Consider the following 14,482-nt stretch of genomic DNA (forward strand, 5'->3'; position numbering starts at 1 on the left):
ATGACAAAAAATAAACTCCAAATGAGAAATACTCAATTTTTGAAAAGGAACAATATTGTTTTTAAAATGTCAATGTAATAGAAGACAAAGAAAGGCTGTGGAAATGTTCCAGATTAAAGGAGGCCAAAGAGACATGAAAACTAAATGCAATACATTATCCTAGATTGGATCCTGTACAGAAGGGTTAAAAAATGCCATAAAGGACATCATTGATAATCATCTGACAAAACTGGAAACCAGAAGGTAGATTAAATAAATGTACTGTATCAATCTCAAGTTTACTCAAACTGATAACTGTTATGTAAGAGAATATTCTTATGGTAATGAAATACAGCTCAAGTTTACAGGGATAAGGGCCATGGTGTAGTCAAGTTACTGTAAAATGATTCATAAGAAAAACAGTGCATGTACGTGTGTGCATATTTGTGTGTGTGTGTGTGTGTGTATATACACAGAGAGAGACAGAGAGAGACAGAGAGAGGGAGAGAGAGAGGGAGAAGGGGAGAGGGGCACAATATGATAAAGCAAATAGGGCAAAATATTAACAAAAGGGTATATGGGTATTTGTACTATTCTTACTTTGGTGTGTGTGAAATTATTTCCAAATAAAAAGTTTTTTTTTTTTTTATGGTCTTGGTGCTGGGTAGGTCTCTTAGCAATGTTTAGTGTTCAGATCCCATGGCATACGGTCTAGTCTCAATACAGCATCAAGAGTAATCCTTTAAAGAAGATGTGGCATATATACACACACACACACACACAATGGAATATTACTCAGCCATAAAAAAGAATGAAACAATGCCATTTGCAGCTATAAGGATGGACCTAGAGATTATCATACTAAATGAAGTAAGTCAGAAAAAAGACAACTACTACTTACCAAAGTGATATCATTTATTTGTGGAATCTAAAATATAACACAAATGAACTTATCTATGAAACAGAAACAAACTCACAGACATAGAGAACAGATTTGTGGTTGCCAAGAGGGAGGGATGGATTGGGAGTTTGGGACTAGCAGATGCAAATTATTATATACAGAATGGATAAACAACAAGGTCCTACTGTATAGCACAGGGAACTATATTCAGTATCTTGTAATAAACCATAATGGAAAAGAAAAAAATAAATAAATACATTTTTAAAAAAGAGTCAATCCTTTTAGGAGGGAGATCAAGAAGGCAGAGCAGGAGGACACTGAGCCCACCTGCCCCCATGAACACATCAAAAATACATCTACATCGTGGAAAACAACCTGGAAACTGGCAAAAAGGCTCTTCTACAACCAAGGCTGAGAAGAAAGATGCACATGGAGTTGGGGAGGAAAGGAGAACCAATTAGGTTGGGACCCAGGCCCTTAGCAGGGGACACAGAAGAGGAGGGGGATATCACACACAGGCTCAAGGAACCACCCTGGGAAGCAAGGGGTTTGAGCCACACATCAAGCACCCCAGCCCAAGGGTCTGACACCGGTAACACAATTACCCTTAGCTGGTTTGAAAACCAGTGGGACTTACTGGAGGGCTGTAAGAAACCAAGACTCTGCTCGTGAAGAGTGTGCACACACTTACTTATTCCCGGAATAGCATGGAGGCTGCAGACTGAAAACTGCCTGCGGCTCTGACCAGCTGCCTGCTCCAGCCTCTCCTGCTCCAGCACTGCCCTCCACTAGGGCGAAGGCCATCATGGCTAAGGGGAGTGCACACACTTAAAGAAAAGGAAGCCAGCTTGGGCCTGACTCTGCCTCTGAATAGGGTGAAGGCAGCCATTAACAGCATGCACATCAGGCTGCAGGCTGAAAACTGCCTGGGGCTCTGACTGGCTTCCCAGACCATTCCAGCATGTACCCCAGCCCACACCGGGCACCTGCTCCAGCCCCTCTTGCTCTCGACTAGGGCTAAGGCACCATTGCTAGAGGAGTGCACACACTTAGAAGGATGGGAGCCAGCTCAGACCAACCCTCAGGGCTTGTGCTCCAGCACCTTGGGCTGGAAGAGCAAAAGAAAAGCCCCAGCTCACACCTGGCTCTGGCTATAGCCCCTTCATCTATAGCCCTACCTCCCACCAAAGTGGTAGCTGCCAGCACACCCCAGGAGAAGACATGACCTATGCTCACTTCAGATCCAGCTCTCCCACCAAAGTGACTGGGCACAAGCAGACTGCATAGGGGCAGTCCCACCCAAGGACACCCCTTCAAGATTGGGACAGGTAACCAATCTTATCACCTAACTCACAGAGACAGAGAAAGTTAAACAATATGAGAAGACAAAGGAATATGTTTCAAATGGAAGAACAAGAAAAAAACCCTGAAAAAAACCCTAATGAAACAGACATAAATAATTTACCACATAAAGTATTCAAAGCAATAGTAAAAAGAATGCTAACTAAATTTGGGAAAAGAATGAATGAACACACTGAGAATTTTAACAAGGAACTAGAAAATATTAAAAAGAACCAGTCAGAGCTGATAAATACAATAAATGAAATGAAAAATGCACTAGAAGGAATGAACAGCAGACTAGGTGATAGAGAAGAACACATAAGTGATCTGGAAGAAAGAATAATGGAAATCACCCAATCAGAACAGCAAAAAGAAAAACAAATGTTAAAAAATGAGGATAGTTTAAGGGACCTCTGAGCCAACATCAAGTGTATTAACATTCACATTATAAGGATTCCAGAAGAAGAGAGTGAGAAAGGGGTAGAAAATGTATTTGATGAAATTATGGCTGAAAACTTCTTGAAGCTGAAGAAGGAAACAGATTTCCAGGTACAGGAAGCACAGAGAGTCCCAAGCAAGATGAACACAAAGAGACCCACACCAAGACACATCATAATTAAAATGGCAAAAGTTAAAGATAAAGAGAATCTTAGAGGCAGCAAGAGAAAAAAAAAACAAAAAGAGAGAAAAGCAGAAAAACATACAAGGGAATCCCCCTAAGGCTATCAGCTGATTTTTCTGCAGAAGCTTTGCAGGCCATAAGGGAGTGAGTAGCATGATATACTTAAACAGCTGAAAGGAAAAAACCTACAACCTAGGATACTCTGCCCAGCAAGGTTATCTTTCAGAACTGAAGGAGAGATAAAGAACTTCTCGGATAAGGAAAAAACTAAAAGAGTTTATCAGTACTAAACCAACCTTACAAGAAGTATTAAATGGTCTTCTTTAAGTGGAAAAGAAAAGGTTACAAGAAGTAAGAATTTATAGGGAAAAAAAATGCCACTAATAAAGACAAATCATATAGTAAAGGCTGTGGATCAACCACTTAAATATTAAAGCCAGTATGCAGATTATAAAAAAAAAAACTGTAAAAGCAACCATAACTACAATAAACAGTAAAGAGACAGACATGAAGATGTAAAATATGACATAAAAAACACAAAATATGAGGGAAGGGAGTAAAAAACGTAGATCTTTTAGAATGTATTTTAACTTAAAAGACTATCAGTTTAAGTCACGTAGATATAATTATTGGTCAACACATATGAACCCCATGGTAACCACAAATCAAAAACCTATAATAGATACACAAAAACCAGTAAGAAAGGAACCCAAGCATACTACAAAAGAAAATATAACCACAATGGAAGAAACAAAATGAAGAAGAAATTAACAGAGAAGAACTACAAAAACAATTGGAAAACAAGTAATAAAATGGCAATAAGTACATACCTATCAATAATTACTCTAAATGTCAGTGGACTACAATTACTTTAAATGTCAAAAGACACAGTGTGGCTGATTGGATAAAAAACAAGACCCTTCAACATGCTGCCTACAACAGACTCACTTCAGGGATAAAGACACACACAGAGTGAAAGTGAGGGAATGGAGAAAGATATTTCATGCAAACAGAAACGACAAGAAATCAGGAGTAGCAATATGCATATCAGACAAAATAGACTTTAAAACAAAGGCTATAACAAAAGAAAAAGAGCATTGTATAATGATAAAGGAACCAATAGAGCAAGAGGATATAACATTCATTATCATATATGCACGTAATATAGGAACATCTAAATACATAAAGCAAATATCAACAGACATAAAGGGAGAAATTGACAAAAACACAGTAATAGTAGGAGACTTTAACACCCCATTTACATCAAAGGACAGACAATCCAGAAAGAAAATCAATGAGTAAACAGTGGTCTTAAATGACACATTTGACCAGTTAGAATTAATAGATATCTACAGGACATTCCATACAAAAACAGAATACAAATTATTTTCAAGTGCACATGGAATATTCTCTAGGACAGATCACATGCTAGGCCACAAAACAAGTCTGAAAAAATTTAAGAGGATAGAAATTATATCAAGCATCTTTTCTGACCACAACAGTAGGAAAGTAGAGATCTATCACAGAAAGAAAAATGGGAAAAACATTTAACACATGGAGACTAAAAAACCAATGGGTCAATGAAGAAATCAAAGAGGAAATCAGAAAATACCTCGGGACAAATGAAAATAAAAGCACAACTTTCCAAAATCTATAGGACACACAGCAAAGAAGTTCTAAGAGGAAAGTTTATAGTGATACAGGCCCATCTCAAGAAACAAGAAAAATCTCAAATAAACAACCTAACCTACCATCTAAAGGAATTAGAAAAAGAAGAACAAAGCCCAAAGTCAGCAGAAGGAAGGAAATAATAAAGATCAGAGCAGAAACAAATAAAACAGAGACCAGGAAAAGAAAAAAGAAAAGTTCAATGAAACCAAGAGCTGGCTTTTTGAAAAGATAAACAAAATTGATAAGCCCTTAGCCAAGCTCATTAAGAAAAAGAGAGAGAACACAAATAAACAAAGTAAGAAATAAAAGAGAAGAAATTACAACTGATATCACAGATACAAAAAAATCAGAAGGGAAAACTATGAACAGTTATATGCCAACAAATTGCACAATCTAGAAGAAATGGATAAATTCCTAGAAACTACAATCTTCTGAAACTAGACCAAAAGAAATAGATAATCTGAACAGACAGATCACTAGTAATGAAATTGAATCAGTAACCAAAAAACTCCCAGCAAACCAAAGTCCAGGACTGGACAGCTTCACAGGGGAATTCAACCAAATACACAAAGAGGAGCTAATACCTATCCTTCTCAAACTACTCCAAAGTATTGAAGAGGAGGGAAGATTCCCAATCATGAGGCCACCATTACCCTGATACCAAAACTAGACAAAGACACTACAGAAAAAGAAAATTACAGGCCAATATCTCTGATGAATGTAGATGTAAAAATCTTCAACAAAATATTAGCAAACCAAATTCAACAATATGTAAAAAGGATCATACACCATGGGATTTACTAAATCCAATTGGGATTTACATCCCATTTACAAGTGGGATTTACTAAAATGATGAAAGGATGGTTCAATATCCACAAATCAATTAATGTGACACCATATTAATAAAACAAAGGATAAAAATCACGATTATCTCAATAGACTCAGAAAAAACATCTGACAAAATTCAACATTCATTCATTCATGATAAAAACTCTCATCATGGGGCTTCCCTGGTGGCACAGTGGTTGAGAATCCACCTGCCTATGCAGGGGACACGGGTTCCAGCCCTGGTCTGGGAAGATCCCACATGCCGCGGAGCGACTGGGCCCGTGAGCCACAACTACTGAGCCTGTGCGTCTGGAGCCTGTGCTATGCAACGGAAGAGGCCAAGACGGTGACAGGCCGGCGCACCGCGATGAAGCGTGGCCCCCGCTCGCCGCAACTGGAGAAAGCCCTCGCACAGAAACGAAGGCCCAACACAGCCAAAAATAAATATAAATAAATAAATAAATTTATTTAAAAAAAAAAAAACTCTCATCAAAGTTGGTATAGAGGAAACATCTCAACATAATAAAGGCCAATTATGACAACCCCATAGCTAACATCATACTCAATGGTGAGAAGTTTCTTCTCTAAAATCAGGAACAAGACAAGGATACCCACCCTCGCCACTTCTATTTAATATGGTATTGAAAGTCCTAGCCACAGCAATTAGACAAGAAAAAGAAATAAAAGGCATCCAAATTGGAAGGTAAGAAGTAAAACTGTCACTATTTGCAGATGACATGATACTATATAAAGAAAACCCTAAATCTCCACCAAAAAACTATTAGAAATAAGAAATGAAGTCAATAAAGTTACAGGATATAAAATTAATATACAGAATTTTTTTGCTTTTCTAATACACCAATAATGAACTATAGGAAAGAAAAAGCAAGAAAACAATCCCGTTTAAAATCACATCAGAAAGAATAAAATCCTAGGAATAAATTTAACTAAGGAGGTGAGAGACCTATACTCTGAAAACTAAAAAACACTAATGAAGAAAACTGAAGATAATACAAAGAAATGGAAAGATATCCCGTGTCCATGGATTGGAAGAGTTAATATTGTTAAAATGTCAAGCCTACTCAAAGCAATCTACAGATTTAATGTAATCCCTATAAAAATACCCATGACATTTTTCACAGAACTAGAACATATAATCCTAAAATTTATATGGAACGACAAAAGACCCTGAACAGCTGAAGCAATCTTGATAAAAAAGCATAAAGCTGGAGATACCACACTCCTTGATTTCAGACTATACTACACAGGTACAGTGATCAAAACAGTATGGTACTGGCATTAAAACAGACACATAGATCAATGGAACAGAACAGAGAGTCCAGAAATAAACCCATGCATTTATGGTCAATTAATCTTTGACAAAAGAGGCAAAAATATACAATGGGGAAAGACAATCTCTTCAATAAGTGGTGCTGGGAAAACTGGACAGCTACATGTAAAAGAATGAAATTAGAACACTTTCTCATATTATATATGAAAATAAACTCAAAATGGATTAAAGACCTAAATGTAAGACGACACCATAAAACTCCTAGAGAATAGGCAAATCACCCTCTGACCTATGTCATAGCAATATTTTTTTGGATCTTTCTCCTCAGGCAAAGAAAACAAAGGCAAAAATAAACAAATAGGGCCTAATTAAACTTAAAAGCTTTTGCACAGCAAAAGAAACCATCAACAGAGTGGAAAGACTACCTACTGAATGGGAGAAAATATTTGCAAATATTTGCAAATGGTATGTCTGTTGAGGGGTTAATATCCAAAATATATAAACAGCTCATACTCGATATCAAAAAAACAAACAATGCAATTAAAAAATGGGCAGATGACCTGAACAGACACTTTTCCAAAGACAATATACAGATGGCCAAGAGGTACATGCAAAAATGCTGAACATCACTAAGCATCAGGGAAATGCACATCAAAACCACAATGAGATATCACCTCACATCTGTCAGAATAGCTGTCACAGAAAAGACCACAAATTAAGAAATGTTGGCATGGATGTGGAGAAAAGGGAGCTCTAGTACACTGTTGGTGGGAATGTAAATTGGTGCACCCACTGTGAAAGCAGTATGGAGGCTCCTCAAAAAACTAAAAATTGAACTACCATATGATTCAGCAACTCCAATCCTGGACATACATCCAAATTAATCAAAAATAATGTACATTATCACTTGTATGTAGAATCTAAAAAATAAGACAAATGAATAAACATAACAACAAAAAAAAAAGAGAAGCAGACTCACAGATATAGAGAACAAAGTAGTGGCTACCAGTGGGAAGAGGGATGAGGGGAGAGACAAGATAGGGATAAGGGATTAAGAAGTACAAACTATTATGTATAAAATAAATAAGACACAAGGATATACTGTACAGCACAGGGAATACAACCAATACTTTGTAATAACTTTAAATGGAGTAAAATCTATCAAAAATATTGAATCATGGTTGTACACGTCAAACTAATATAATATTGTAAATCAACTATACTTTAATAAAAAAAAATTTTTTTAAAGGGTAATTCTTCAGAAACATGACAAACAGGTGATGCCTTTCTCTGCTCAGAACCTTCCAATGGTTTTCCATCTCACTCAGAGTAAATGCCAAAGTGACTGAAGTGGTCTCCAAGACCTTACTTTTCTGGCCCAGATACCTCTAACCTAATCTCCTCCCACACTCTCCCTCCTTTCTCTGTTGTGCCACACTGGCCTTCTCGGCTTTGAATATGTCAGGCACACTTACATCTCAGGGCCTTTGCACTTGCTGCTCCTTCTGTCTAGAAGACTCTTCAGCCACGTATCTCACTCCCTTGCCTCCTTCAAATCTTTGCTAAAATGCCACCGTCTCAGTGAGGTTTTTCCTGATCACCCTACTTAAAACAGGAAGCCCTGCTATACCTAGCCTTCCCTATCCTCCTTAATTTTTCTGTACAGTATTTACTTGTTCCTTGAATACAGGGACTTTGTATGTTTTATTCAATGCTATAACCCAGTACTTAAAATAGTGCCTAGCATATTTTGGACAATACCTGTTGAATGAATGAACAAGACTGTGTGTGTAAAAAAGCAGTAAGACAGACAGCCATAGGGAGATGGAAGTGGCATCTTGTGCAGGGCAGTGGGACCAAGGGGCAGCCAGGTGGACACTGCCTGGAGTGGCACACAGGTGAGAGGCTACCTGCACAGTTGAATTTATTTAAATTAAAAAAAAAAAAAAAAAAGCAAGACATTCCTATAAGGTGACAGAGAATCACGGAAAATATGGAAGATTTATTTATTAAAAATGGAATTTTAATTATTTTAAAGTTATAATGGAAGATCACATTGGGTACTATTTATTGTTAAATTGTGACTGACTTAAGATGCTGAAGTGTAGTTTATACCTGAAAAAGGATGAAGTAAAAAAATATAGACCCATGACTTCTAGAAATATACCGAGGACAAACAGCCAGACTCTATTACTCTCTGCAGATTTATAGTGTCTAACCACAATTATGCCTCAGTACTATACTCACATCCTTTCATTTGCCCCTACTTCACGTCCTATCATATTCACCAGAAAGGCTGTGTCAAAACCTGTCATACTCTTCAAGATTCCAAACCCTCCTGTGCTCCCTCACTCTCAATAACTAACCTCTCCATTTCATTTACTGAGAAGATCAACGCCATTCTATCTCAACTCCCTCAATTACATTCTCCATCTCAATTTATCTTATATCAGCACACATTCTGTCCAGTCTAAGAGAAAGAAGAGTCGCTCCTTTGTTTGTAATTCTTTAGAAAAAATGTGAGTTAGTATGATATAAGGTCTGGGTTTGCTATAATTGCTTCAATTTCCATTTCACTTTAAAGCTAAAAACTCAATTTAAAAAGTGCTTTGAAGAACTGCCATATACATGTAAATTATGCAAATGTTGTAAAGAATAAGCAGTAATACTCTGATTAACCTATTCAATTAACAGACAAATGTGCAGTGTTAATTGCATAGTTTTATAATATCCTTAAAAATAGAAATTCCAGGATGGTCCTTCCAAAAACATTAAGTTCATTAGCTAGTTTTACTTTTGGAATTGAATTGTTACGCAGGAGAAAGAAATCACCAGCAGAAACCTTAAACACATCTAGCATATAAATTACAACTATATTTCTTTATTGTTCAGCATTAAACATATTACATCACTATTTTTACAAATAATTTTTAAGGTATTTTAATACCAGCCTGAGCCAGTTCCACATTGAAAGCTCTCAGTGCAAAAGCAGAGCTTCTGGATTCTGCAGGGAGTAGCAGGGAGCATAAATAGCCTTCATAATCTCGTTTCCTATAATAAATAAGCAAAAAAAGATAATTACTTTTCACTTTCCAAACTGCACACAAAAAAATACTGACCAAAATGAACTGAAAACAAGGCTTCAACTCAAAATAGCCCCCAAGTTTCCTATATTTTATATGTTTCTCTACAATTATAAAAAATTTATGTGCTTCCAATCCCAGACCAGTTAAAATGAATAATCAATCTCTACTAATTTATTTTGACTTATATAATATATATATAATTTTAACTGTTTCAGAATCACTTTGGTTTTAGTAAGAATTCAAATGAGTTACAGATGTAGAAATCAAGAAAACAGTGCCAGCAAGTACTGGTATGAACTCATGGTTTTGAATGCATAGACAAATATATACATAAGACAAAGACAGAGAACAATATGCGAGGTGTGTGGGAGGGTGCACCTGTGTGTATGCGCGCACACTCACACTTACTTCTATTTCCCTACAGCATCTGCTGACAAAGCCTAGAAACAATGATATCCGTCCCCCCATACCCACAGTGTCAGCGAACACACCTTGATTTCTCCACTGAAAGAAACTAAGGCTCCTTGAAGGAATGACTGTCTCCAGGGCTGGTGCAAGGAAAATACCAGATAAGCCTGAAACATCTTCTTGAGCAGAAAGTAAACAAACGTTCAAAGAATGGAGTGACTTGTTAAAAGGACAAAGAAATTGGCTTGATGAAGTTCTATTGGCCAAGTCTGGGACAATTTGAGCAACAAAAAAATAATGACAGTAAAAGATTGTAACAGGACCCCATGAGCTCATACCAATATAAATGAATGAATAAATACAAAGAGAAGGAAAAACTTGACAACCAGTACAATGCCAACTGATAAACCTATAAGACATGATTGAATTTTTAAAATCACCACTTGATAACTATTAAAGTAAAAACTCATTCAAGCAAATATCAATAAATGTCTGAAAATGTTAAACAGGTGAAAGTTTGAAAGAAAAAGAGTATTTACATAGTATTAAAGTATCTCCTCACAAAATAAATATTATTTGCTAACATTCTTATTAATTTACAAGGGAGAAACCTGAAAGACACTTGAGAACCAAGTAACAAAAAGTTCACTCCACAGTAGTAGGATAAATCAACACCATGTGCTTTCTGACATGATACTGAGAAAAGCACAGCATAACTTCTGTAATATTCCTGCAAAAATTGTGTAAATCATGAGTAAACATTAAAAAAACGCAAACTGAAAGTCTACAAAGTAGCCTGTCCTGTTCTCTTAAAAAAAAAAAAAAGTCAAGTTCATTAAAGATAAGGAAAGACTGAGAAACTGTCCCAGATTGGAGAAGACTAAAGACACATGACAACTAAATGTAGCACATGATCCTGGATATATGAAAGACATAACAGACTAATTAGCAAAATGTCAATGGAGTCTGTGGATTAGATGGTAATACTGGATCAATTTTAATATCCTGATTTTGATGGTTATACTATGGTTATATGGGAGAGAATCCTTGTGTATTAAAAACACACACCAAAATAATAAGGGGGGTAATGGGGCATCTACATCTTATTCTCAAGTGGTTCAAAACGTTAACAATGAGGGAATTTGGGTGAAGAGTACATTGGAGCTCTGTGTACTATTTCTGTAACTTTTATGTGAATTTGAAATTACTTTAAAATGAAAAGTTAAAAAAATATAATCCTTACTATATTCATTCTAGGATGACTTAAGTATAAAGTGCTTACCAGGGCTTCCTTGGTGGCACAGTGGTTAAGAATCTGCCTGCCAATGCAGGGGACACGGGTTCAAGCCCTGGTCCGGGAAGATCCCACATGCCACGGAGCAACTAAGCCCGTGCGCCACAACTACTGAGCCTGTGCTCTAGAGCCCACGAGCCACAGCTACTGAAGCCCATGTGCCACAACTACTGAAGCCCGCGTGCCTAGAGCCCGTGCTCCGCAACAAGAGAGGCCACTGCAATGAGATGCCCGCGCACCACAACGAAGAGTAGCCCCCACTCACCACAACTAGAGAAAAGCCTGCGCACAGCAACGAAGACCCAGCGCAGCCATACATACATACATACATAAATAAATAAATATAAAGTGCTTACCAGACTGCCTATTGACAAGGCTACTTTCACTGTAATACACTGGAACCTTACTATAACAGTATTTCCTATAAAACAGTACTCAGCATAAAATGGGTCCAACCTCATTCCATGGAGTTTAGGTTTTGAAATTCAGACTACTCCCACTTTTCAACTGGTTCACACTTTGTCGTGTGGCTAACAGAGAACTTAAACCTTCACAATTCCCCCAACTTCCACATAAACAAAAGGAAGAGATCATGAATAGATAGCAGTAACCTTGTTATCACAAGACAGCTCTACTAAAAAATCTCACCATATGCGGTTTCAGCTACAATATGGAGAGTTCAGACAAAACTTTATAGCTTATACTTGTAAATATATATAGATGTAAACATTTCTAAATTTTATTTTATTACAAACAGTCTCTAAACTCGGCTGGCTAATCTGAAGTTATAGCCTAGTATCTTGTCTGATATTTGGAGGCCTTGCCTAAGATACATGTCCAGAACAACCCTGCACACACAATTTCGGAGGCCAAATCTTGCAAAGATTAACGGACAATTAGAAGCTAAAAATTCTAATCTTCCTTTCAAGTTCATTTTGTTTTTATTTTAAACTATTTATTGAGCATTTGTTATGTACCAGCATTTTTATATACATCATGTAATTTAATCCTCACAACCATGTTATAAAGTAGAAATCTACAAATGAGGAAATAGCTGAATCTTAAAGTAATTAACTTTCCCAAGTGACAGAGCTAGGATTAATAAACTCAGATAAGGTCTGCCTGCTGCCTACTTTTCGATAAATCGCTAGAGTCAACAGCCTCCATTCCACTTAAATACCAATATGGACAGATTAAGTATCTGGCCATTTATAAATATATATTTGAGAAAAACTGTTATGCGATATCCACAGACTATTTCTAGAAGAATATATAAGAAATTAGTAAGACCCTGGATAGGAAAGTTAGGACACTATTGGTGTCAAAGAAAAACTGCACTGAACAAGTGGATATGGATGGTATACGTTTTGGTAACTTAAATTTCTTATCATCAAAAAATGATAACTTAAAAATATATATAGATGAATATAATCTTTTTGGCTTTTACAATTCTTAATGACCTGATTTCCACTAATGCTACCATGTTTCTCCTACAAGCAATCAACAAGTAAATAAGGTGGGGTAGGAACACTATTTTAAAAAGTGATTAAAAACAAAACAAAATACTGAAATGCATGGGAATGTTGTCGTTATGCTACATTTTGCTACAATGGAATTCAAACAAATTGGATTTACTAGCCCAATCAAATTCAAGATAGTTTAACTATTCTAGCACTTCTCAGAAGTCCTTGAGACCAGGTACTTTGAGACTTTTTGCCACTGTTACGAATTAAGGGCAGCAAAAGGGCAGCGGGGGCGAGGCCGGGGGGTGGTGGTGGTAAGCCATTCACTCCTGAAGTCAGGCCTGGATTCCAAGGCAGGCCCCTGCCCACATGTACCAGGTAACCTGATTCATCCAATTTATCCCACAAATGATTAACAGCGACTCCGATGTGCTATGCCTTTCGCATGTTACCACAATAACTGACTTTATGAGGCTTAGATTCCACTGAACTCAGGTAAATTCCAGAATCTCTCTAAACCTTCATTTCCATGTCTGTTAGATGAGATAATAAAGTTTACACCGTACTCACTGTACCCCTGCTTTGCGCCAGGCACTGTTCTAAATGCTCTAATCCACATAACTGTAAGTGGTAGGTCTACAACTGTTCCCTCATACTTTGTAACGAAAATTAGATAATTTACTTGTAAACTACTTTGCATAGTGCCTGACACATAGGAAGAACTCAAAGTTAACTACTGCTTAATTAAAATTAGTTACTAGCCATCTTTCGAATGTTAAAAAGCAATTCATGCAAAACGTTTAATTAGGTAAAAGCTAAGGCTCGGGCCAAGGGGACAGACGAAGGAATTTTGCCACAATTTTGTGACCAGTCTGAAAGCTCCTGTTGCTTCACTCCCCCATACACCCGAGCTCACACGCTGAGGGACACGGGGAAGGTGCAGGTCCGCCCCGAGGCCCGCCGCGCCCACCAGGGTCCCTTTCGGCCTGCTCCCCGACCTCCCGGCCGGGGGCAGTCGGGCTCGCTCACCGCAGCAGCTCCAAGCAGTAGCGGTCAGTGCCCGAGGCGCCAGGTCCGCTGACCGCGGCCACGCTCCGCCCGGACCCCGCGGGCTCCGGGAGCCGCCGTGCGTGCGCCCACAGGCCCCTGGGCGGCCGGCGGCGGCACAGGCCGGGGACGCCGGGCCGTAGCGGGCCCCACGCCGACACCAGCGCGGAAGCAGCCATGACAGGGACGCCGCCGCGCCCTTCGACCTCGCGCTGTTAGCGCGCGGACACGCCTCGCCTCGCCACGCCCCGCCACGCCCCCGGCAGCTCTGTCTGCGCACCTCTTTGCGGCGGGAAGGAGACCGCTGGGCGCCCCTCGGAGATGAGACAGGTGTCGCTGTGGTCCCCTGCATCTGCGCCTCCGCCGCGCTCCTCGGCCTTATAGGTTCCAGGAAAGCCCCGCCTAAATTCGACGGATCTCGCCCGGGCTCTCCCCCTTCCTTCCAGGTCCTTCTGAAGATGTATTGATATTTATCGAGGCAGGAGGAAAGAGAATAATCTGACAGTTTACTAGCTTGATTTATAACTTTTAAACATTTATTCACATGGTAT

At 38.4% G+C, this 14,482-nt stretch overlaps 1 protein-coding gene across 8 annotated transcripts in view; it reads right to left on the minus strand.

The window, feature by feature from the left end:
• The window catches only part of NDUFAF6 (NADH:ubiquinone oxidoreductase complex assembly factor 6), a 35,518-nt gene extending 21,363 nt beyond the window's left edge, over positions 1 to 14,155 (minus strand). For 2 of the 8 annotated variants that reach the window (XR_014236361.1, XM_082363332.1), the window contains exons 1-2: positions 13,914 to 14,155; positions 9,585 to 9,684 (exon numbers count right to left, since the gene is read on the minus strand). Coding sequence is in view for 6 of the 8 variants with exons in the window: in XM_082363332.1 (XP_082219458.1) it covers positions 9,585 to 9,684; positions 13,914 to 14,110 (297 nt within the window). In the remaining 2 variants the exon portion in view is untranslated. Of the gene's footprint in view, positions 1 to 9,580; positions 9,685 to 13,913 lie in introns of all 8 variants that reach the window. The other 6 variants (XM_082363334.1, XM_082363333.1, XM_082363331.1 and 3 more) reach the window with 5 other exon arrangements.
• Positions 14,156 to 14,482: the final 327 nt, after the last annotated feature.

Source organism: Balaenoptera borealis (assembly GCF_965194805.1).
Source record: "Balaenoptera borealis genome assembly, chromosome: 17".
In the NCBI taxonomy this organism is placed as follows: domain Eukaryota; kingdom Metazoa; phylum Chordata; class Mammalia; order Artiodactyla; family Balaenopteridae; genus Balaenoptera; species Balaenoptera borealis.